General features: G+C 48.1%; 2 protein-coding genes across 12 annotated transcripts in view; both read right to left on the reverse strand.

Moving 5' to 3' along the window:
- Positions 1–13,332, reverse strand: part of QRICH2 (glutamine rich 2) — a 34,135-nt gene extending 20,803 nt beyond the window's left edge. For 5 of the 7 annotated variants that reach the window (XR_010153093.1, XR_010153092.1, XM_016932943.4 and 2 more), the window contains exons 1-3: positions 12,507–13,134; positions 9,947–10,006; positions 9,480–9,590 (exon numbers count right to left, since the gene is read on the reverse strand). Coding sequence is in view for 5 of the 7 variants with exons in the window: in XM_016932943.4 (XP_016788432.1) it covers positions 9,480–9,590; positions 9,947–10,006; positions 12,507–13,040 (705 nt within the window). In the remaining 2 variants the exon portion in view is untranslated. Of the gene's footprint in view, positions 1–9,479; positions 9,591–9,946; positions 10,007–12,506 lie in introns of all 7 variants that reach the window. The other 2 variants (XM_016932944.4, XM_016932940.4) reach the window with 2 other exon arrangements.
- A 2,659-nt stretch (positions 13,333–15,991) lies between these two features.
- Positions 15,992–25,207, reverse strand: part of PRPSAP1 (phosphoribosyl pyrophosphate synthetase associated protein 1) — a 45,737-nt gene continuing 36,521 nt past the window's right edge. For all 5 annotated transcript variants that reach the window (XM_063799354.1, XM_016932950.4, XM_063799356.1 and 2 more), the window contains 3 exons: positions 18,888–18,958; positions 17,937–18,083; positions 15,992–16,762 (listed from right to left, as the gene is read on the reverse strand). In XM_063799354.1, coding sequence (XP_063655424.1) covers positions 16,604–16,762; positions 17,937–18,083; positions 18,888–18,958 — 377 coding nt within the window. In that variant the 3' untranslated portion in view covers positions 15,992–16,603. The remainder of the gene's footprint in view (positions 16,763–17,936; positions 18,084–18,887; positions 18,959–25,207) is intronic.

The following is a 25,207-nucleotide window of genomic DNA, read 5'->3' on the forward strand; positions in this document are numbered from 1 at the left end:
ATAAAGGACATAAGTAATTTATTAAGTTTAAAATATAAAGTCTGGGTCTGGCACGGTGGCTCACGCCTGTAATCCCAGCACTTTGGGAGGCTGAGGTGGGCAGATCACAAGGTCAAGAGATTGAGACCATCCTGGCCAACATGATGAAACCCCATCTCTACTAAAAACAAATAAATAAATAAATAAAATTAGCTGGGTGTGGTGGCACGTGCCTGTTGTCCCAGCTACTTGGGAGGCCAAGTCACGAGAATCGCCTGAACCCAGGAGGCAGAGGTTACAGTGAGCTGAGATTGCACCACTGCACTTCAGCCTGGGTGACAGAGCAAGACTCCATCTCAAAAAATAAATAAATAAAATAAAATAAAATAAAATATAAAGTTTGCTCCATTGTTGACCCATTGCTGCTGATAAAAGTGTATACTGGAATGCATGTAAACCATATATTTAAAATGTATAGGCTGGGCACAGTGGCTCACGCCTGTCATCCCAGCATTTTGGGAGACCAAGGCAGGTGGATCATTTGAGGTCAGGAGTTCAAGACCAGCTTGGCCAACATGGTGAAACCTGGTCTCTACTAAAAATATAAAATATTAGCCAGGTGTGGTACTGCACACCTGTAATCCCAGCTACTCAGGAGAATCACTTGAACCCAAAAGGCAGAGGATGCAGTGAGCCGAGATCACGCCACTGCACTCCAGCCTGTGCAACAGAGCGAGACACCATCTCAAAAACAAATAAATAAATAAAATGTAAACATGCAAACCCATGGACCCAGAAACTCCATAGACAGGAATTTTCTCTATGAATCCTCACCAAAGGATGCCAAGCTATACGTACAATGATGGGGTCTGCAGCATCTTGATAAGATAGATCATCAATAAGGGACTGAGATATTTCTGGTCACCAATACAGTAGATGCTATGAATCCATGAAAAAGAAGAATGAACCACTGCCATTTCCAGCCAAGATGAAGTTAACAGGGGCTGGATTTACCCTCCTGTCTGTGACAAGAAAAAACAAAACTGAGGCTGGGCGCGGTGGCTCACGCCTGTAATCCCAGCACTTTGGGAGTCCGATGTGGGTGGATCACGAGGTCAGGAGTTCAAGACGAGCCTGACCAACATGGTGAAACCCCGTCTCTACTAAAAATACAAAAACTAGCTGGGTGTGGTGGCACATGCCTGTAATCCCAGCTACTTAGGAGGCTGAGGCAGGAGAATTGCTTGAACCCAGAAGTCGGAGGTTGCAGTGAGCCGAGATAGCACCATTGCACTCCAGCCTGGGAGACAGAGTGAGACTCTATCTCAAAAAAAAAAACAAAAAAAAAAACCCAACAACAGCTATGAAACGGTGGTTTCCTACATACTGGATATCAAGTTATGAAGGACAATAATCCCCAAGCGGTGGAGAAAGGAAAACTGGGAACCCTGTATCACCCTGGCTTGCTGCCTTGCTGGAGTTTCCAGACTGCAGTGCAGGGAGGGGGAATTGAGGTGGAGCCTGGCAGACTCTCTGAGTTGAGGAGACAGAAGTGAGCATTCAGGGAGATTCAGGCAACTGAAGGTCACAGGATAGAGTATCAGAAAGAAGGGAGTTATCCAGGCGTGGTGGCTCATGCCTGTAATCCCAGAACTTTCAGTGAGTGGATTACCCGAGGTTAGCAGTTTGAGACCAGCCTGGCCAACAAGGCGAAACCCCATCTCTACTAAAAATACAAAAGTTAGCCAGGCACAGTGGCACATGCTTGTAGTCGCAGCTACTTGGAAGGCTGAGGCAGGAGAATCACTTGAACCCAGGAGGCGGAGGTTGCAGTGAGCTGAGATCGCACCACTGCACTCCGGCCTGGGCAACAGAGCATGGCTCTGTCTCAAAAACAAAACAAAACAAAACAAAACAAAAAATAACCAGAAAGAAGGGAGATGACAGAAAGCCCACTCCCACTCCAGAGGTCTGTGGAGGATCCCCTCCGAGTGATGAGCATGCATTTGATGAGTACATGCATGTGGGGAGACGTCCCAAGATTGGGGAAAGAACCACCTGCAGGGCTTGAAGAAGCAGTGCCCTGCCTGCCATGGGGCTGGAAATGGTGCCTGTTCTTATCAACCAGTTTGGAAAAACTCATCATTCAAGTAGCACAGAGCAGAGTGTACTCAGAAAAGTGTTGCCTCAGAAATGGAGAATAATCAGCCCTAGACTGAACACACCTATGGACCCACCTAACAAATCATAAAATCATAAAAGCAAGGCCTGAAGCAATCAAACTGTTTTTAAGTAGCTGTGTCCTGGGGGAAACAGGCTCAATAAAATGTATAAGAATACAAAAATATGGCCGGGTGTGGTGTCCCACACCGGTAATCCCAACACTTTGGGAGGCCAACGCGGGCGGATCACCTGAGTGCAGGAGTTCGGGACCAGCCTGGCCAACATGGTGAAACCCCGTCTCTACTAAAAATACAAAAATTAGCCAGGCATGGTGGCACACACCTGTAATCCCAGCTACTCAGGAGGCTGAGGCAGGAGAATCACTTGAACCCAGGAGGCGGAGATTGCAGTGAGCAGAAATTGTGCCACTGCACTCCGGCCTGGGCGACACAGCAAGACTCCATCTCAAAAGAAAAAAAAAAAACAAAAATATGTACCATCCAATGCAGGAAAAGTCACAATGGCTGACACCTGATCAAAGATTGCCAGGCATACAAAGAGGCAGGAAGACATGACCCATAATGAGGAGATAACTCAACCAACTGAGACCAACTCAACACTGGCATATGTGTTAGAATTAGCAGAGATGGATATTAAAACAGTTATTATGGCTACACACACACAAGCACACACTTTAGAGACAGGGTCTCACTCTGTCACTCAGTCTGGAGTGCAGTGGCATGATCACAGCTCACTGCAACCTTTAACTCCTGGCCTCAAGCAATCCTCCCCCTTCAGCCTCCCAAGTAGCTAGGACTACTTAGGAATCTGTTTTTTTTTGAGACAGTCTTGCTGTGTCACCCAGGCTGGAGTGCAGTGGCACAATCTCAGCTCACTGAAACCTCCGCCTCCAAGTTTCCAGTGCCTCAGCCTCCTGAGTAGATGGGATCACAGGCACGCACCACCATGCCCGGCTAATTTTTTGAGTTTTTCAGTAAAGATGGGGTTTCACCATGTAGGCCAGGCTGGTCTTGAACTCCTGACTTCATGTGATCCATCCACCTCAGCCTCCCAAAGTGCTGGGATTACAGGCATGAGCCACGCTGCCTGGCTTTCTGGCTAATTTTTTTTTTTTTTTGAGACGGAGTCTCACTCTGTCACCCAGGCTGGAGTGCAGTGGTGCAATCTCGGCTCACTGCAAGCTCCACCTCCCGGTGCCATTCTCCCGCCTCAGCCTCCCGAGTAGCTGGGACTACAGGCACCCACCACCACGCCCGGATAATTTTTTTGTATTTTTAGTAGAGACGGGGTTTCACCGTGTTAGCCAGGATGGTCTTGATCTCCTGACCTGGTGATCCGCCCGCCTCAGCCTCCCAAAGTGCTGGGATTACAGGCATGAGCCACTGCCCCCGGCCACGTGACCTTTTAAAAACTTTTTGTAGAGACGGGGTCTCAATATGTTGCCCAGGCTGGTCTCAAACTCCTGGCCTCAAGCACTTCTCCCACCTTAAGTACTGGAATTAAAGGCGTGAGCAACCATGTCTGACCTCTTTGTCTTTTTTTTAAGACAGAGTCTCGCTCTGTCGCCCAGGCTGGAGTTCAGTGGCGCGATCTTGGCTCACTGCAACCTCTGCCTCCCGGGTTCAAGCGATTCTCCTGCCTCAGCCTCCCGAGTAGCTGGGATTACAAGTGCGTGCCACCATGCCCGGCTAATTTTTATATTTTTAGTAGAGATGGGGCTTCACCATATTGGTCAGGCTGGTCTCAAATTCCCGACCTCAAGTGATCCGTCTGCCTCGGCTTCCCAAAGTGCTGGAATTATAGGTGTGAGCCACAGCGCCCGGCCCTGAGTGTAGTTTTTATTTGCTTTTGTAGCTTTTCAAACTTTCTTTACAGTCTGTCCTGAAATGCAGGGATCTTTCCTTATTAGTGGGCCATGGTGACAGACCCTGGAAATAAAACCTCTGTAGGGGGCCCTCTGCTGATGGCGACTTTTGCACACAGGCATGCGTCTGTCTGTCTTGAGACAGTGTACAGATGACCAAATTGTTTTCCGATCGCCAATCTACCTTCACCTGAATAAAATCAAGCTGAATATGTTCAAATGGCCCTCAAAGATGAGGCTTAACTTCCCTTTTGGTCTTGACATCCCTCCCGCTGGCTTTGGGCTAGTGGGTTATCAAAACAATCAAGCCAACTTTGAGGGCCATTTGAAAATGTAGACGGAAGCAGGGTGAAGAGTAAAGCTTTTGGCGCCACCAAGTGGCCATCTTGGGGAGCGCCAGATATCTGGGTACAAAAGACAACCTGGGATCTCCAGGACCATTTTCTGATTTCAGGGCTCATTCTCAGAGGAAAGCGGCATCAGAAAGATGTTGCAAGAGGGGCCGGGCGCGGTGGCTCCAGCCTGTAATCCCAGCACTTTGGGAAGCCGAGGCGGGCGGATCACCTGAGGTCAGAAGTTCGAGCCCAGCCTGGACAACATGGTGAAACCCTGTCCCTAGTAAAAATACAAAAATTAGCTGGGCGTGATGGTGGGCGCCTGTAATCTCAGCTACTCGGGAGACTGAGGCAGGAGAATCATTTGAACCCAGGAGGTGAACGTTGCAGTGAGCCAAGATTGCGCCACTGCACTCCAGCATGGGCGACAAAGCAAGACTGTCTCAAAAAAACAAAACTAAACGATATTGCAAGAGGACCCTGAACACAAAAGGAATGGACTAGAAAAAAGTGGCCTCCACTTTCACTTTTTTAAAGCCAAACCTTTTTTTTTTTTGAGACGGAGTTTCGCTCTTGTTGCCCAGGCTGGAGTGCAGTGATGCGATCTCGGCTCACTGCAACCTCCGCCTTCGGTGGTTTCAAGCGAGTCTCCTGCCTCAGCCTCCTGAATAGCTGGGACTACAGGCACACACCACCACGCCCAGCTAATTTTTTGTATTTTTAGTAGAGACGGGGTTTCACCATGTTGGTCAGGATGGTCTCGATCTCTTGACCTTGTGATCCGCCTGCCTCGGCCTCCCAAAGTGCTGGAATTACAGGCGTGAGCCACCGCGCCTGGCCAAGCCAAATCTTTTTTGCACATGCCACTATCGTACTGTTTTGACTGAGCAGTACATCTTCTCAGGGTGATGGCGGCAGACACCGTGAGACTTACACATAAGCATAGACACCTTTAAACATTTTTACTTCTCCAGAGGTAAGAAAGCATCTGCGTTTGATTACTGCTCATAATTATGAACAACTCCAAAAGCAAATAAAGATAAATATAAATATTAAAAGATTGTTGAGAAGCAAGAGAACAAGCTCTGGTAATGGCCAGTTCAGCCCTCGCACAGACCAGGATGAAAGCAGTGGGGGAGTGCCACTAGCCCCAGGTAAGCACATACAACACACCTGAGACAAATTTGACCTGAGACCAATTTGACCTGCCTGCATGGTTGGTAGAGTCCTTTAGCATAAACGTAAAATAAAGATTTTGAAACTGGGTGTTAACCTCCACTATGGGTTTTGGCAGACAGTGGTGACTTTATGGAAATTGTGCGGTATGCCTGCATCATGAGTAGAGGGCCAGAATTGAGACTGGGTGCAGTGGCTCAATCCCAGCACTATGGGAGGCCAAGGCTGGCAGACTGCTCGAGGCCAGGAGTTTGAGACCAGCCTGGGCAACATGGCAAAAACCTTTCTACAAAATACAAAATATGACCAGGCATGGTGGCTCACGCCTGTAATCCCAGCACTTTGGGAGGCCAAGGCAGGCAGATCACCCGAGGTCAGGAGTTTAAGACCAGCCTGGCCAACACGGTGAAACCCCATCTTTACTAAAAATACAAAAAAATTAGCCGGGCGTGGTGGTGGGCACCTGTAATCCCAGCTACTCGGGAGGCTGAGGCAAGAGAATCACTTGAGCTCGGGAGGTGGAGGTTGCAGTGAGCCAAGATCATGCCACTGCACTCCAGCCTGGGCAACAGAGCAAGACTCTGTCTCAAAAATGCAAAATATTAGTCAGGTGTGGTGGCATGCACCTGTAGTCCCAGGTACTCAGGAGGCTGAGGTGAGAGGATCACTTGAGTCCAGGAGGTCGAGGTTGCAGTAAGCCCTTATGGTACCACTGCACTCCAGCCTGGGCAGCAGAGCAAGACTGTCTCAAAAATATTTTTTCTTTAACATGCCCTAACATTACAACAAATGAGCCAAAATCTTGAACAAAATATATGATAGGCCAGGGCGGTAGCTCATGCCTGTAATCCCAGCCCTTTGGGAGGCCGAGGCGGGTGGATCACTTGAGCTCTGGAGTTTGAGACCAGCCTGGGCAACATGACAACACCTTGTCTCTACTAAAAATACAAAAATTAGCTAGGTATGGTGGTACGTACCTGTGGTCCCAACTACCGGGGAGGCTGAGGCAGGAGGATTGCTTGAGCCCCAGAGGGGAAGGTTGCAGTGAGCCGAGATCACACCACTGCACTCCAGCCTGGGTGACGACAGAGAGAGACTCTGTCTCAAAAAAAATGAAGAAGTCCATTTGGGACTCAAAATACATTCACTGATTCTAAGATGGACATCCTGCCCCGACACCCACACATACATTTTAACATCTCTGAAATCAGGATGTATCTTAGAGTTGGTGGTGTTTTATAATTTTTTTTTTTTTTTTTTTTTGAGACAGGGTCTCACTCTGTCACCCAGGTTGGACTGCAGTGGTGCAATCTCGGCTCACTGCAACCTCTGCCTCCCAGGTTCTATAGATTCTCCTGCCTCAGCCTCCCAAGTAGCTGGGATTACAGGCTCCTGCCACCACACCTGGCTAATTTGTGTGTGTGTGTGTGTGTGTGAGACAGAGTCTTACTCTGTCACCTAGGCTGGAGTGCAGTGGCACGATCTTAGCTCACTGCAACTTCGTCTCCCGGGTTCAAATGATTTTCCTGCCTCAGCCTCCCAAGTACTTGGGATTACAGGCGTGCGCCACCACACCCGGCTAATTTTTGTATTTTTAGTAGAGATGGCGTTTCACCATGTTGGCCAGGCTGGTCTCCAACTCCTGACCTCAGGTGATCCCCCACCTCAGCCTCCCAAAGTGCTGGGATTCCAGGTGTGAGCCACCGTGCCGGCCGGCACTCATTATTTCTAATTCCTGTCATCCTCAGAACTGATAGGAGTCTCATCTGATGCCCTTAATGAAAACTGTACCGACCTTTCTAGGACCCCGTTTCCCCCCCCACCCCACCCCCACCTCTGTAGCTGTCATGTCCATTTGTCTAGGTGTTTGTTCTGAAAAACCATTATTTTGGTTTTAGTCACTATGGTGTGCTGAATATAAACTCCCAAAGATATCCATGTCCCCATCCCCTGAACCTGGGAGCATTACCTTATGTGGTAAAAGGGACTTTGCAGGTACAATTAAGGATCTTGAGACGGAGGGAGTATCCCGGATTATCCAGGTGGATGCAGTGATGAAGTCACAAAGGTCCTTACAAGAAGGAGGCTGAAGCTGATATGGCCAGAACCAGGGGCTGCCAGCCACACTTAGAGGCTGAAAATGACCAGGAAATGGATTCTCCCCCCAGAGCTGCCAGAGGAAACCAGCCCTGCCAACACCTTGACTTCTGCCCAGTGAAACTGGTACTGGCCTTGTGTCTTCCCGAACTGTAAGATAACAGATCTGTGTGGTTTTAAGCCACACAGATCGGTCTCTGGTCATTTGTTGGAACAGCCACAAGAAGCGCATACTGTCCCCTTTTTCCTCCCGAGGCACTGCATGACTGACTGGTTAGTCTTTCCAGTTTACCTACTTTTGTTTTTTTTTTGAGATGGAGTTCTTGCTCTTGTGGCCCAGGCTAGAGTGCAGTGGTGAGATCTCAGCTCACTGCAACCTCCGCCTCCCGAGTTCAAGCGATTCTCCTGCCTCAGTCTCCTGAGTAACTGCGATTACAGGTGTGCACCACCACACCCACCTAATTTTTGTATTTTTGGTAGGGACAGGGTTTCATCATGTTGTCCAGGCTGGGCTCGAACTCCTGAACGCAAGTGATCCGCCCCCCTCGACTTCTCAAAGTGCTGGGATTACAGGCTGGAGCCACCGCGCCCGGCCCCTCTTGCAGCATCTTTCTGATGCCGCTTTCCTCTGAGAATGAGCCCTGAAATCAGAAAATGGTCCTGGAGATCCCAGGTTGTCTTTTGTACCCAGATATCTGGCGCTCCCCAAGATGGCCACTTGGTGGCGCCAAAAGCTTTACTCTTCACCCTGCTTCCGTCTACATTTTCAAATGGCCCTCAAAGTTGGCTTGATTGTTTTGATAACCCACTAGCCCAAAGCCAGCGGGAGGGATGTCAAGACCAAAAGGGAAGTTAAGCCTCATCTTTGAGGGCCATTTGAATATATCCAGCTTGATTTTAATCAGATGAAAGTAGGTCGGGGATCGGAAAACAATTTGGTCATCTGTACACTGTCTCAAGACAGACAGATGCATGCCTGTGTGCAAAAGTCGCCACCAGCGGCCGGGCGCGGTGGCTCACGCCTGTAATCCCAGCACTTTGGGAGGCTGAGGCGGGCGGATCACGAGGTGAGGAGATCGAGACTTTCCTGGGCAACACCGTGAAACCCCGTCTCTACTAAAAATACAAAAAGAAATTAGCCAGGCGTGGTGGTGGGCGCCTGTAGTCCCAGCTACTCTGGAGGCTGAGGCAGGAGAATGGCATGAACCCGGGAGGCGGAGCTTGCAGTGAGCCGAGATCGCGCCACTGCACTCCAGCCTGGGTAATAGAGCAAAACTCTGTCTCAAAAAAACAAAACAAAACAAACAAACAAAAAAAAAAACCAGTCGCCACCAGCAAAGGGCCCCCTACAGAGGTTTTATTTCCAGGGTCTGTCACCATGGTCCACTAATAAGGAAAGATCCCTGCATTTCAGGACAGACTGTAAAGAAAGTTTGAGAAGGTATAAAAGCAAATAAAAACTACACTCAGGTACGATTTTTCTATTGATCCAGTGGGTTGGCAAAGCTCAAAAAATTGGGTACCAACATACAGCGCTGGGGGGATGTCAGGGAACAAGCTCTCTCTCCCATTGATGGTAGGGGTCTACACTGGAACAGCAGCCATGGAAGGCAATTTATCAATGGCTAGCCAAATCACTAACACACATCCCTTTCTAGGGATGCATGTTATTCACACGTGAATGACACCTTGTTCTTAAGACTGGAAAAAGCATTTAAAACACCCATATCAATGAAACTTGCGAACTATGAATATCCATAGAACAGAATCCTGTGCAGCTGTACAAAGCGAGAAGTTCTGGGGAGCCCCACCCAAGACCACGGCCCAGGCCCCCACTGGTTCACCGCTTGTGAGGCTCTCCAGCCATCCGTAATCGCCTGCTCCAGCTCTTCCCAGGTGACCATGGTGACTTCTTCTGCACCAGGAACCAAACTCAGCTTCCGGCTGACTAGTTCCTGACAGTGACAGACAAGACACACACATACACCCCTTGATTAATCCCAAGCAGCTTTAGGAACAGACTTGGTCTAACAGGATCTGGGTGGGTCCTTCACAGCCCCAGCCCCAGGGAGAATTCATCACCCTTCAAGTGACCAGTGAAGGTTGGGCAGCCAGTTCTCTGTCCCATGTGAGCACCCAGCAGAGCGCTGGGCAGGGCTGGGGCAGATTTCCCTCCAACCCTGGGGCAGAGACTTGAGAGGCAGAGGGCACACACTGCCTGCCCTGGATGGACAAGCCCTGGAGAGAGGGCCACACTGAGAGAGGGCCAGCCCCCTGGAGAGCCCTTTCCCATGGAACTGGCTGGTATTACCAGGAATTGCTCCCGATCTTTGAATAGCTTCTCTAGTTCATCAACCCGCTGTAAAAGTACCTGGAAGAAGAGTTCAGGAAAGGAGAATGACAGTGGCCCCCTACACACGCACACTCACATGCACACACACACAGATATGCACACACACTCTCACACTCAGACACACACATGCATACTCGCACATTCACACACTGACTCAGTGCCAGGAGATGAGGAAAGGGGGAATTTGTGTGGCTCTTATGGAAAGGGAGGGTTTCTTCTTCTACTTGGGTTTTTTTGGTCTCCTTTTTTTGTTTTTTTTTTTTTTTTTGAGACAGGGTCTTGCTCTGTCACCCGAGCTGCAGTGCAGTGATGCCACCACAGCTCACTGCAGCCTCAACCTCTCAGGCTCAAGCGATCCTCCCACCTCAGCCTCCTGAGTAGCTGGGACTTCAGGCATGCACCACCACATCCAGCTAATTTTAAACATTTTTTTGTAGAGATAAGATCTTGCAATGTTGCCCAGGCTGGTCTCGAACTCCTGGGTCCGAGCAATCCTCCAGCCTCGGCCTCCCACAGTGCTGAGATTACAGGCAGGAGCCCCTGCCTTCTACCTGGTTTTTACCTGGCCGGTCAGCCCAGGCTCCTGGGTCTTTTCCCAGCCAAGTGCAGGAAGGCAAGTGAGATGCAGTGGGGGACCTGGCTGGTAGCATGGCAGGAGTAAGTGCTGCTGCAGGGATGGGACCCTCTGGTCCTGGGATTCAGTTTGCTCCAACCCACTTGTGAAAGCCTGTAGGATGAGGCCCACCTTGCCTTACAAGGAAGGAAGGGTGCCAGGTACCTCAACAGTAGCTGAACATCTGTGCTATCTAAAGAGAAAAGCACCTCAAAAGAACCAAAGCAAATCGCTACAACATAAAGTGCTATCATATTTGGGATTAAGAAAAAATATATTAATAAACAAAAATAAAACAAGTTACTTTTTATAACTTTTGCAAACTTCTAGAATCTAAGATTACGTAAAAATTAAAACAAAAGGCCAGGCGCAGTGGCTCTTGCCTGTAATCCCAACACTTTGGGAAGCCGAGGCAGGAGGATCACTTTAGGTCAGGAGTTCGAGACCAGCCTGGCCAACACGGCAAAACCCCATCTCTACTAAAAGTACAAAAGTTAGCTAAGCATGGTGGTGTGCACCTATAATCCTAGCTACTCGGGAAGCCGAGGCAGGAGAATTCCTTGAACCCAGGAGATGGAGTTGCAGTGAGCCGACAATGCACCACTGCACTCCAGCCTGGGTGACAGAGTGAGGCTGTGTCTCAAAAAAAAAAAAAAAAAAAAACCCAAAAAAATTAAAAGAAAAAAAAACCCCACCACACTTTAAAGTTTGAAAAGGAAAGCAGACATGCTTCCCAGAGCAAAAGTGAGTTGGTGCTGGGGTCTCGAGATCTGGGGTGATATGGCAGGAGGGCATGAGCGGCCAGGGCTCCCCTGCTGGGGCTTGGCCTCTTTTTTCCCCTCCTGTCTCTCCTCTTGGCCTCCCCACCCAGCTGCCTTCCTAGTTGCTTCTGCTTTTTCTTTCAGAACCAACCTAAGGTGGCTCTGAGACATGCACGTGTCTATTACCTCCCGGCGCTGACCTGCGTTGCTTCCTGCTATTCACTGGACAATACTTATGCTCAATGATTACATGCATTTGTCCCTCCAAGAAAACAAAAGTCCAGTTGAAGGCAGGGCTCAGTGGCTCACGCCTGTAATGCCCAGCACTTTGGGAGGCCGAGGCGGGCAGATCACTTGAGGTCAGGAGTTTGAGACCAGCCCCGCCAACATGGTGAAACTCCTTCTCTACTAAAAACACAAAAATTAGCCAGGCGGGGTGGCGCGCGCCTATAATCCCAGCTACTCGGGAGGCTGAGGCAGGAGAATCGCTTGAGTCTGGGAGGCGGAAGTTGCAGTGAGCCGAGACTGCACCACTGCACTTCAGCCTGGGTGACAGAGTGAGACTCCATCTCAAAAAAAAAAAAAGTCCAAGTGAAACTGTCCCCTGCCTGCTGTGGCTTGTGTCATGGCCATAGGAAGCTGAGGTCCAACTCTCCATCCTGACTCCCCTTCTCTGGGAGCCTTTGTCCTCAACACGTATCTCTTCATGTCTTTTTAAAAAGGGAATTCACTCTAAGAATCTTCTGAGAAGTTGCCGGCCCCACTCTGAGCCAGCTCTGGGTCCTTGGATGTCTGATAAGTGGTGGGCGAACCTCTCCTGTAAACAGGGGCTAGGAAGGAGGGGGCTGGGATGGGGCCACTACGCTTAGGAGGTGGGGTCCCCAGGCCCCTCCAGCTCGGGGAGGCCCTAGGCCTTTTGGTGGCGTTCTTTTAGGATTTTCACGTCTTGCAGCCCCGTGGACTGCAAGATAGAGCATGGGCCACTCTATTTAGCCAGTCGCACTGAGGTCTGGCACCTCCTCGGTCCCCATCCCCTCCGTCCCCACCACCGCTCGCCCCTCCAGGGTGGTGGGGACTCGGCTAGGCCTGGAGGGCGGCCTGGAGGAGGCAGACGGCCTGCGCGTGCCTCCGTGTGCGTGCTCACCCTGGCAAAGCTGAGCTCCTCGGCGGCGTCCTTCATGATACTCCCAGTCCGCAACCTATCGAGCGCCCGCGCGCCCACCTCCTGCTCCTCCGGCCACTCTAGCGCGGCCAGGTCAAGCCCGCTGGCCTGGGAGAAGTGCTGCACGTGCGTGGCGATGCCCTGCACCTGGCCGTCCACACGCTTGAGCTGCTTGCTCAGGTCCTCCACCTGGCCGCCCAGGTCCTTCACTTGGCTCTCCAGCGCTGACGAAGGCGCCTGGCCCACGCCCCTGCGCTTCTCCCGGGGCGCCCCCTTGGGCACCTCCTTGGGCGCGGGCAGATGTGAGATGCTGAACGAGCTCCGGACGGACTGCAGCGAGCGGCTGGGCTCGGGCGACGAGGGCTGGAAGTCGATCCGGGTATTTTGGAGGTCGAGGTTCTTGAGCATGGCCACGATGAGCGTGTGCAGGGCCGTGAAGTTGACGGCGCCCACCTCTGGCGTGCCGATGGAGAGGTCCGCCAGCTCCCGGAGGGAGACCGTGGTCGCGGGCGGCATCGTGGCTGTCAGGAGCTGTGCGCCGCCGCAGGGCGCCGGCCAACCACTTCCCGCTCACTGCACGCCGCGCCTTGGGGCCTTTCGGGGGCCCTGCGAGGTCCTCGGGGCGCCCCTGCCCCGGGTCCGGCCGCGCCGGGCGAGTCACTGGACGGAGCTCCTGCCTCCAGGGAATCTGCGCCTCTGCTCCCCGGCGGGGTCCGCGATGGCCACCCCTCCGCTGTCTGTCGCTGGCCTCGGGTCCCCGAGCTGGAGCCCTGGACTCCCAGTCCCCGCGCCGGCGGACGTTTGAAACGTGGGGGCCCCCGCGTGCCCTGAAGATTCCACGTAACAACACGCCTCGCTGCGAGCCACGGGGGCGGGGGGAAGCAAAGGCCACCACAAGGATCACAAGGGGAGCCTTGGCAACAGGGGCTGAGGAGGCCTCCTAAGATCCAGCTAGACTCCATCCATCCCCTTAACCTAGAAAGGCCAGGATTCACTCACTCTTGGCGGGGCCACATAAGGAAAGACTTGAGGGTTTCCTGGCAACCATGCTTTGTGTCATCAGCTGCGTCCATTCCAGAGTGGTGGCCCCATGTCTATGGCCCCATGTCTAAGGGATGCAGTCCTGGGGCCCTGGTCCCCTCAGACAGTCCACATATTTTGTTCAATCAAAGGTGAAGCAACTTGGAAAAGACAACCCACTCACTATTCAGGCAGTTCCAATTAGCCACTAGATGACTAACTGGTGGCTAATTGTCCCTTTTCTGTGCTGCCATAATTTTTTTTTTACTTTTGAGAGGGAGTCTTGCTCTGTCGCCCAGGCTGTAGTGCAATGTCACGATCTCGGCTCACTGCAACCTCTGCCTCCCGGGTTGACGCGATTCTCCTGCCTCAGCCTCCCGAGTAGCTGGGATTACAGATGCGTGGTACCATGCCCGGGTAATTTTTTGTATTTTTAGCAGAGATGGGGTTTCACTATGTTGGCCAGGCTGGTCTTGAACTCCCGACCTCAAGTCATCGACCCGCCTCGGCCTCCCAAAGTGCTGGGATTACAGGTGTAAGCCACCGCGCCCAGCCTGCCATAAACTAATTGATCTCAAAAAAACGGCCAGACTTGGTGGCTCACACCTGTAATCCCAGCACTTTGGGAGGCCGAGGCGGGGGGATCACCTGAGGTAAGGGGTTCAAGGCCAGCCTAGCCAACATAGTGAAACCCCTCTGCTAAAAATACAAAAAATTAGCCGGGCATGGTACCGCGCATCTGTAATCCCAGCTACTCGGGAGGCTGAGGCAGGAGAATCGCGTCAACCCGGGAGGCAGAGGTTGCAGTGAGCCAAAATCGCACCACTGCACCCCAGCCGGGGCGACAGTGCAAGACTCTGTTTCAAAAAAAAAAAAAAAAAAAAAAAAAAAGAAACCACTCACCTGGTCAAGCGCCTGTGCTTGAGCTCATTACAAAGCAGGATTAAACAGCACGAGACAAATCTGGTGTTAACAATTGAGACATGACTTCCCCATACAAGATTCTTCCCAAAAACGTATAAATAAAACTTCCTAACAGAAGCACAGCAAGGCTACTTAAAGAGAACCTATGAATGTGTGCCATGCATGGCCAGCCTCCTCCGTGAGCTCTGCATCTGCAGATTTAACCAACCAGGACTGAACACGTACAGATTCCTGTCATGATTCTCTAAACAATACAGCATGACCACCATCTACACAGGATATTGCAGTAGGTATTACAAGTCATCCAGGATGTGCATAGCTTATATGCAGATACTACACCATTTTCTATCAGGGACTTGCACATCCATGGGCAGGAGGTTGAGTCCTGGAACCAATCACCCATGGATTGTAAGGAATAACTGTACTATTTTAACTACTGTTCAAGTTCAGATTTTTCACTTCAGCCTGAGAGGTACTGTTTATTTAATTGAAGGATTTTCGATCATCATTATATTCCAATAACTTGGGACACAGTAGGCCTTTAAGGGGTTATCAAAATAACTAGTTCTTTGCAGTCTTTTTTTTTTTTTTTGAGATGGAATCTTGCTCTGTCACTTGGGCTGGAGTGCAGTGGCACAATCTCAGCTCACTGCAATCTCTGCCTCTTGGGTTCAACCAATTAATTCTCCTGCCTCAGCCTCCTGAGTAGCTGGGATTACAGGCGTGCACCCCCTCCCCCAACACCCGGCTAATTTTTGTATTTTTAGTAGGGACAGGGTTTCACCATACTGGCCAGGCTGGTCTCAAACTCCTGACCTCAAGTGATCTGCCCACCTCGGCCTCCCAAAGTGCTGGGATTACAGGCGTGAGCCATGATGCCTGGCCTCTTTGTAGTCTTTTTATGCTTTTAACTTAGCTAGGCTAATTTTTGTATTTTTAGTAGAGACGGGGTTTTGCCATGTTGGCCAGGCTGGTCTCAAACTCCTGACCTCAGGTGATCTACCTGCCTCGGCCTCCCAAAGTGCAGGGATTACAGGCATAAGACACGATCCCTGGCCTGCTTTTTTTTTGAGACAGGGTGTTGCTCTGTCACCCAGGATGGATGGCAGTGGTACAATCATAGTTCACTGCAGCTTCAACCTCCTTGGCTCAGGCAATCCTCCCACCTCAGCCTCCCAAGGTAGCTGGAACTACAGGCACATGCTACCAATGCCTGGCTAATTTTTGTATTTTTTGTAGAGATGGGGGTTTCGCCATGTTTCCCAGGCTGGTCTGAAACTCCTGGGCTCAAGCAATCCTCCTTGCCTCAGCCTCCCAAAGTACTCAGATTATAGGCGTGAGCCACCACACCCAGACTTTTTTTTTTTTTTTTTTTTTTAAGATTTAAAATATAGTATTCAACAAGGATTTAGCTTCAACACTTAGGAAGAGGGTGGAACCTGGGAAAGTGTTTGTGTCCAGCCACAGACCTGACTGCTGTTCTGTATCCATGGTCTTCTGCTGTCTAATGAAAAGACTAGCAAGACAACAAATTATTTTATTTGCAACTTCAGAGCCACTCAGATACCCAGAGGTGGGATGCTATTTTCTAATCTGACATCCTTGGAAGATGTAACAACATGAATGCTTCATTTTTCAATGGCTGTAGGCTAACAATTTCTGAAAGAAAAATACGATTCTCTATAAAAGACTTGAAGTTGATTTGGGAGAGGCCAACTGGATAGTAATAGGGCCACAGGCGCTCAGCTTCCCTAACCAGGTTCAACATCAATACCTCCATTTCCCTGGAGCTGAAACAACTAAATGAACATTATAGAGTTAAGACTTTATGTGCCTTTAACTCCTCTTTAGTATCAATAAGATTTTCAGATTATTTTCAAGAAAGCAGCTAGAACTTTTGTTTAAGGAACAGGGCTGATGACAGCAGACAGGTAAGGCCATGTTATGATATTTATCCATTAGCTCTGTCTTCTTCCTGACTCTTTTAATCCCTCCTCCCCATCAATCCGGGCAAAAGAGAATATCTAACTCCAGGCTGTTTCGAGTCCTCCCTTGCAAGGCAACACTGTATCACTCATGGCACTGCTTTTTCCATGTTTCCCTCAGGAGGTCCAGGGTCGAGACCCTCGTGAAAGCTAGTCATCCACAGTGATGTTTCGGAAAAGGTAGGCCATGGACTCTCCATTGTGGATTCTCCGAATGGCTTCAGAAAGAATCAAACTGATATCCACAGTCTTTATCTTGGGACACTGCAGCTTCTGAACCTCATGAGGGACAGTATTCGTCACCACCACCTAGTCACACAGTGATGGAAAACAAACGCTGTTACTGAAGTCTGTTCTCCAAGCTGGTTACACAGAAAAGCTTATCTAACATTGAGTTCCCACAGCCTAAGCTCCAAACTACAAAACCTTGTTCCACCGAGTATAGTTTTTATAAACCAAAATTAACTAATTTTATGCAAAGGAAAAGTTACATGGCCTCAGAACACAAGACGAAAATCTTAGGAATGGCATGGTCTCCACGCAGAAACACAGTGAGCCCCAGTGCTATGCAAAACTCTCAGATCATAAGGGAAGAATTCCAGCCTCAAGAGAAATGCTCCTAGGGTGTCAAATTAAAGTACCCAAGCAAACCGTTATGCAAATAGACATATACAGACCCTCAACATAACTCTCAACTTATGACAGGGTTATGTCTGGACAAACGCATCATTATAAGTTGAAAATATTTTAAGTAGAAAATGCATTTAGGCCGGGCACAGTGGCTCATGCTTGTAATCTAGCACTTTGGGAGGCCGAGGCGGGTGGATCACCTGAGGTCAGGAGTTTGAGACCAGCCTGGCCAACATGGTGAAACCCCATTTCTACGAAAAACACAAAAATTAGGCCTGGTGGCCGGCGCATGTAATCCCAGTTACTTGGGAGACTGAGACAGGAGAATCGCTTGAACCCGGGAGGCAGAGGTTGCAGTGAGCCGAGATTGCCACACTGCACTCCCAGCCTAGGCAACAGAGCAAGATTCCATCTCAAAAAAAAAAAATGCATTTAATACGCCTAACCTACTAAACATCATTAACTTGGCCTAGCCCTACCTTAAACATGCCCAGAACAGTTACATTAGACTGCAGGTGGCAAAATCATCTAGGGCAAAGGCTTTCATTTTATAATAAAAGCGATTATTTTAAAATAAAGTGTTGAATATCTCAAGTAATTTATCGAATACTATACATTACATCGTAATTGCAATGGTTTTGCATCATCATAAAGTCAAAAACTTCTAAGTTGAACCATGGTAAGTCGTGGACTATCTGTATTCCTAAACATGTATCTGTCCCAACGAACTGCTAGCCAGCAAAAGCTAGAAAAGCTATAGACAGACTAAGCAATTTAGTACTGACTGAATCATTTTATTATTCCCAGAAAACACAGCAGTAAATCTTGGCTCAAGATTTAGAAGCAGCCTGACCTCGTCTACGGAGGACTCCTCAATCAGGCGGGGGGCCTCTGCAGACAGGATGCCGTGGGTGGCCATAACATAGATCTTATAGGCGCCTCTCTCTTTCAGGATCTCCGCGGCAGCAACAAAACTCTCCACATCGTCAATAATGTCATCCTGGGAGGAGAACAGAGTGAGTTGGTAGGAAAGAAACACCCTCTAGCCCATACTGTCAATGCACACACCACTCTACTCTCTTCTGCACTCAGTTTCAGAGGATTTCTGATGGAAAATCAGAGCTGTGTGCCTGGGTCAAAGACCGAGCATCCAGAAATGGCAACAGAAGCACCTGACAGTACCTTGTGTGTCTGTCAGAGGAGGGCACAGTCAAGCACCTGTGACATTACGGCTGGAGCTGAGGATTGCCAACACTCATTTTCCTGTCTCACGTTTCTGGTGAATCCCACATAGCCAGCGTTCCATTTATTTTTTTTTCAAATAGACCGTGACATGAGAAGAAAACTGAAATAAAGTGTGCTACTGCAAAGGACTCGTGACCCACTAGCCAGCAGATATTTAGAGCTGGGAAAAAAAGTATGTCAACATGCAGAACGAGTCTGCACGGGGACACCCATTCTTAGTTGTGAAAACGGAACAGCTCATCTTCGGTTCATCTTTCAGCCCTAACGCTCAAGCATGATTAGGTGAGCTGGTTTAAAGAACCTAGAATCCACATGATGAAGGTGAAGGTGCTGAATTTTCTCACGGGAGTACTGTGCTCATTTCCTATCTGTAGGTTATACTTTAATGTGTGTTCACCTGGATACAGGTTTCTGCCACTTGGCACAAGGGAGTTGGGGTGAGAAAGGATACATGCATCCATTCGGATCATCGTTCCTAGAAATACAGTCCCAGAGTGGACAACCTACTGACCAAGAGCCAGGAGTGCCACCTCTGCACATGGATGACACATAACCATACCACGATGATTGCGATGCGGCCTCCAACATCTCCAACTACAGTTATCGGTGGCTTCTCTTTGGCCATCATCACTAGCAAAACAAAACAAATTACAAGATCTCAGTCATTCATGTATCACTAGAGAAATGTAATCACAACCTAATTCCCTGGAAATGGTGGCAAAACCACTATACAGACAAAAAACAAACAAACCATGCAAATTCCCCCTCAATGAACCTGCAATCTCTCAGAAACAGCAGCATTGGCCAAAAGAAATAGAAGGCATGCCATACATGTTACTTTGAATTTTCTAGTAGCCACATTAAAAACAGATGAAATTAATACATTTTATTTTATGCAATTCCCAAAATATTATAATTTCAACATGTAACTGATATAAAAATGTATGTATTTATGTATGTATGTATGTATGTATGTATGTATTTTTTGAGACGGAGTTTTGCTCTTGTTGCCCAGGCTGGAGTGCAATGACGCGATCTTGGCTCACTGCAACCTCCGCCTCCCAGGTTCAAGCAATTCTGCCTCAGCCTCCCGAGTAGCTGGGATTATAGGCATGCGCCACCACACCCAGCTGAGTTTTGTATTTTTAGTAGAGATGGGGTTTCTCCACGTTGGTCAGGCTGGTCTCGAACTCCTGACCTCAGGTGATCCACCCGCCTCAGCCTCCCAAAGTGCTGGGATTACAAGCTTGAGCCACCACGCCCAGCCTGATATAAAAATTAATGAGATGTTTTACACTTTTTTTTTCCAGAGGGGATCTTGCTATGTTGCCCAGGCTGGTCTCAAACTGGAAGCAAGCAATCCTCCTACCTCAGCCTCCCAAAGTGCTAGGATTATAGGCATGAGCCACCACACCCAGCCTTACACTTTTTTTCTATCAAGTCTTCTCTACTTGGTGTGTGTTTTATACACACAGCACTTCTCAGTTGAGACGGGCCGTGTCTCATGAGCTCAGCAGCCAGCACAGTGCACTGCACACCACAGCTGGAAAGACAACGAACCAGCAGAGCATGGAAGATTCTGCCAACACGGAGAAGCTGCACCGCAATGCTGTGTGGATAGAAACCCCACTCTCACAGAGACCGACAGAGACATGCAGAAGGAATGCCGCTCTGCAGAAAGCGAAACAGCGAAAGGCTGCCAGATGGCTTTATGTTATTTTCTTCCAAAGTCACCTTATTTGGACAGTGTAACCTTACTATCAGATAACTGCACTACTGACATAATCAGAGTTTCCTCAAAATCAGGAACTTGAAGACAATAACTCCAGGCCCATCATCTTTTCCTGATTTAATTGGTGCTTAAAGTAGAGACTTTTATCTGACTGCAAAATCTGCATCTGAAGAAAGGCTATGAGTGTACAAAGGAAACTACAGGATAAAGAAAGGAAATAAGATTTTATCCTCAAAAGGAGGTTAGTAAACAGAGAAGAAAAACAAAGACTATTTCAGAAGAACAGGCTAAGTATTCTTTCTTTAAACTTTGTTATTATTCTGAAATATTTATTAGGCTAGTAGTGGGGGAAGCGAAAGAGAATAAAATTCAGGGTAACAAGAGTTTAGTGACTACCAACAAACAATTTTTGCAGATTCCCAACAGGCACTGTGTATCTCAAAGAACAGGTGTTTTTCTCTGTATACTGGCAAATCAGTTGAGCTGAAATTCAGCACTACTTTATACATTTCAACAGACATATATTTCCTGATTTCACATCCTAGAAACAAAGACAACTTCTTGAATTTGGGCAAGACAAGAAGGCTTTGTATATAAAATCACTTAAAATGGGGGGAGGGGGGTTTCAAACCACCAACATTAGGAGCAGCTTCCTGAGATTCTGTTTTTAAACTAAACCATGTAAATACGCAGTTATGTTGACCTATCCGCCTTTTTTTTTTTTTTTGAGACAGAGTCTCAGTCTGTCTCCCAGGCTGGAGTGCAGTGGCACGATCTCGGCTCACTACAACCTCTGCCTCCTGGGCTCAAGCGATTCTCCTGCTTCAGCCTCCTGAGTAGCTGGGATTATAGGCACATGCCACCACATCTGGCTAATTTTTTGTATTTTTAGCAGAGACGGGGTTTCACCACGTTGGCCAGGCCACCTTTGAGAGGCCAAGGCAGGCGGATCACCTGAGGTCAGGAGTTCAAGACCAGCCTGGCCAACATGGTGAAACTCTGTCTCTACTAAAAATATAAAAATTAGCCAGGCATGGTGGCACACGCCTGTAATCCTAGCTACTCAGGAGACTGAAACAAGACTTGCTTGAACCCAGGAGGCAAAGGTTGCAGTGAACTGAGATCGCACCACTGCACACCAGCCTGGGCAACAGAGTGAGACTCTGTCTAAAAAAAAAGAAAAAAAAAAGAAAGATTGCAAGCCAATATCTTTCATCAAATATCAATGGAAATTCAGCTCTAGTTTGATGCGGAAAACATCACAGTGTATTTGTTTACTTTTTTGCAACCCTACCTCCCACAAAGAACTACTGTTAGTTTCGCATGAAAAACCTAGGCTCTGCTAGGAGGGAGGCTAAAAAAGGCTAAAATGAAAGCCTTTCTGCCCAATATACCCATTCCCTGCTGATACTGCCTTTAGGTTCTGAATAAAAGTGAACACATAATCTGGTGGCTGCCACAAAACAGAGACAGACTTTATTATTACAGGGTAGAAAAAAATGACTAGTACCTCACAGGCCAACAGTTTTTGAATAGCTTACCCAAAAAATAAAACACTAAAAATTCCAGTTTTCATACAAGGTCAAGAATAGAGTGCTAAAACTACCCTAAGTTTAGATTCTGCTCTCTCTTTCCATTTTATCAAACAAAATCTAATCCATGAATAAAATGAATTGTGCAACATTACTTGCGGCCAGAAATCACTGTGAAAACTACATCAGCTGCAGTGAAAATGTTTCCAATTCATCAAACGATTTCCAATGTTCTTATGAAGGATGTAGGAAGTTGTCTTTCGCTTTTAAAGGTAGCCTTTTCCAAGTAAAATAAAGCTGCACTGACAACCCTCCTTACCTTACGCACGCTTCCATCACAAGTACAAGCACCTGCATACATGTGCACACATTTACTCTTTCCTGGGAGCCAATTAACCAAACCTTCCTCTGCTAAAGTAAACAGCAAAAAAGAACTATGAGCAAATTCATTCCTTACCCATTTTGACCTTTGTCTATTTCTAGTTCAATGAAATGTCAAACCATATCAACAAACTGACATTAAAAAGAGATGAGTGGCTGGGCATGATGGCTCACGCCTGTGATCCCAGCACTTTGGCAGATCACCTGAGGTCAGGAGTTGAAGACCAGCCTGGCCAACATGGCAAAACCCCTTCTCTACTAAAAATACAAAAATTAGCCAGGCGTGGTGGTGCACGCCTGTAATCCCAGCTACTTGGGAGGCTGAGGCAGGAGAATTGCTTGGGCCCAGGAGGTGGAGGTTGCAGTGAACCGACATCATGCCACTGCACTCCAGCCTGGCCGACAGAGCAAGACTGTCTCAAAGAAAAGAGAGGAAAAAAAAATCAACAGTCAGGCATGGTGGCTCATGCCTGTAATCCCAGCACTTTGGGAGGCTGAGCCAGGCGGATCACCCTGAGGTCAGGAGTTTGAGACTAGCCTGACTGACCAACACAGAGAAATCCTATCTCTACTAAAAATACAAAATTAGCCAGGCGTGGTGGCGAATGCCTGTAATCCCAGCTACTTGGGAGGCTGAGGTAGGAGAATCGCTTGAACCCCAAAGGCGGAAGGTTGCAGTGAGCCAAGTTTGCACCACTGCACTCCAGCCTGGACAACAGGAGCAAAACTCCATCTCAAAAAAAGAACAAAACAAAACAAATACAAAAATTAGCTAAGCATGGTGGCTCATGCCCATAATCCCAGCTACTTGGGAGGCTGAGGCAGGAGAATTGCTTGAACCCGGGAGGTGGAGGCTGCAGTGGGCCGAGATCGCCCACTGAACTCTAGCCTGGGTGACAGAATGAGACTCCATCTCAGAAAAATAAGTAAATAAATTAGATGAGTAAATAAAATGAGGTCTTCTGTAGAACAGAAATGAACTGATTTCAAGCTCATAACCCCTATCTGCATGCAAACAAATCAAAATTTACATTTAACATGCTCAAGAGGTGCCAATGTCTGTTTTCACTTCAGTGGTGAAAACCACATCTTCACTCGTGAAATTAAGAAGCCAGGAAAAGCGAGCCAGAAAAAGTGACCTCCTCTCACTTTTGTGATCCAAACTCTTACTTTTCACCCCTGTGGCAAATGTAGTCTTCTTCAGCAGAACCCCCAACATATAATCTTTTCAAGTTTGTTAGATGCCCTTGCCCATCATCTGTATCAAGTCTACCTATAAGATGGAAAAGATTTAAGGTTTCACTCCTTCATTCATACAACTTCTCTTTTAACAAATTACTCTAAAATGAGCTTCTCAGCCTTAGCACTACTGACATTTTGGACTGGGTGATTATCACACTGCAGGATGCTAAGCAGCATCCTGGCCTTTACCTACAAGATGCCAGCAGCACTCCAGCTCCCATGGTTGTGACAACCACAAACACCTCCAGACATTGCCAAATATTCACTGTGAGGCAAAACTCACCCGTGGGCAAGAAGTAGTGCTCTAAAAGAATGGGTTTGGCCAGGTGCGGTGGCTCACGCCTGTAACTCCAGCACTTTGAGAGGCCAAGGCAGGTGGATCACGAGGTCAGGAGTTAGAGACCAGCCTGGCCAAGATGGTGAAACCCCATCTCTACTAAAAATACAAAAAAATTAGCTGGGGGCGGTGTCAAGCACCTGTAATCCCAGCTACTCGGGAGGCTGAGGCAGGAGAATCGCTTGAACCTGGGAGGCGGAGGTGGCAGTGAGCTGGGATCGCACCACTGCACTCTAGTCTGGGTGACAGCAAGACTCTATCTCAAAAAACAAGAATAGATTTGAGGAAAATAAAATAGTTCATCTTCCTAAAAAATGCAAAGAGTCCAAGGTTGAATATTTATTCTGTCATAACCATTCTAAGATCTTAATCTTCTTTACCAACCAATGAACCACTGGCACACACTGGATAACTGACACACAGATGTGAGGCATATTTAATTTGGGAGGTGCAATTTATTACATATACAAGAAATAATTTTTTCAGAATTTTCTTGGCTAAGCCTATTAAAGAGAGTCACAGAAAGCAATGTGATGATAACTGTGAAAGTTGCAATGTAAACACACCAGTATGTCTAGAAGTAATGCACTCTTTTCCTATGACACACAAAGATGACTGCCGGGGAAACCATGGTTATGACCGTTAAGCAACAAAGCAACATCCTCAGAATAAATAATCTCACCACATAAAATACTCTGATAATACAACATCTATCAAAATAACCTCTGACCCAGTAATTTTATTTCTCGGTCTTTTTTTATTTTTATTTTTTTGAGATGGAGTCTCACTCTGTTGCTCAGGCTGGAGTGCAGTGGCATGATCTCAGCTCACTGCAACCTCCGCCTCCCAGGTTCAAGCGATTCTCCTGCCTCAGCCTCCCAAGTAGCTGGGATTACAGATGTGTGCCACCACGCCTGGCTAATTTTTGTATTTTTAGTAGAGACGGGGTTTCACCATGTTTGTCAGGCTGGTCTCGAACTCCTGACCTCGTGATCTGCCTGCCTCGGCCTCCCAAAGTGCTGGAATTATAGGCATGAGCCACCACGCCTGGCCTATTTCTTGGTCTTTATCCCACAACATACTCAGCTGCTTACAAAAGGACATTAAATCAAGGTAACTCACAGGTAGTAACGTGTGGTAACTGAGCATGTCCACCCTGAGCCCAAATCTTGGTTTCTAAATACCATTCTCAGCTGGTCTGATGCTAATGGGTTATCAATACTTATTAATATTAGTGTCACTAAAAAGTTGGCATACAATCCAGCACTGCTAAATCTGACCGATTTATTTTTTTTTCTAGACGGAGTCTTGCTCTGTCACCCACGCTGGAATGCAGTGGCACCATCTTGGCTCACTGCAACCTCTGCCTCCCGGGTTCAAGCCATTCTCCTGCCTCAGCCTCCTGAGTAGTTGGGATTACAGGTGCCCACCACCATGCTCGGCTAATTTTTGTAATTTTAGTAGAGACGGGGTTTCACCATGTTGGCCAGGCTGACCTCGTGATTCGCCCTCCTTGGCCTCCCAAAGTGCTGGGATTACAGGCGTGAGCCACCGTGCCTGGCCTGATTTTTAAAAATAAATAAATACCATTCTCCACTGAAGGTATAAGGGCTCCTTGGAGAAATGGCCAAGTACAGTGCTAAGAAAGTACAAGA

Source organism: Pan troglodytes, chromosome 19, assembly GCF_028858775.2.
Source record: "Pan troglodytes isolate AG18354 chromosome 19, NHGRI_mPanTro3-v2.0_pri, whole genome shotgun sequence".
NCBI lineage: Eukaryota > Metazoa > Chordata > Mammalia > Primates > Hominidae > Pan > Pan troglodytes.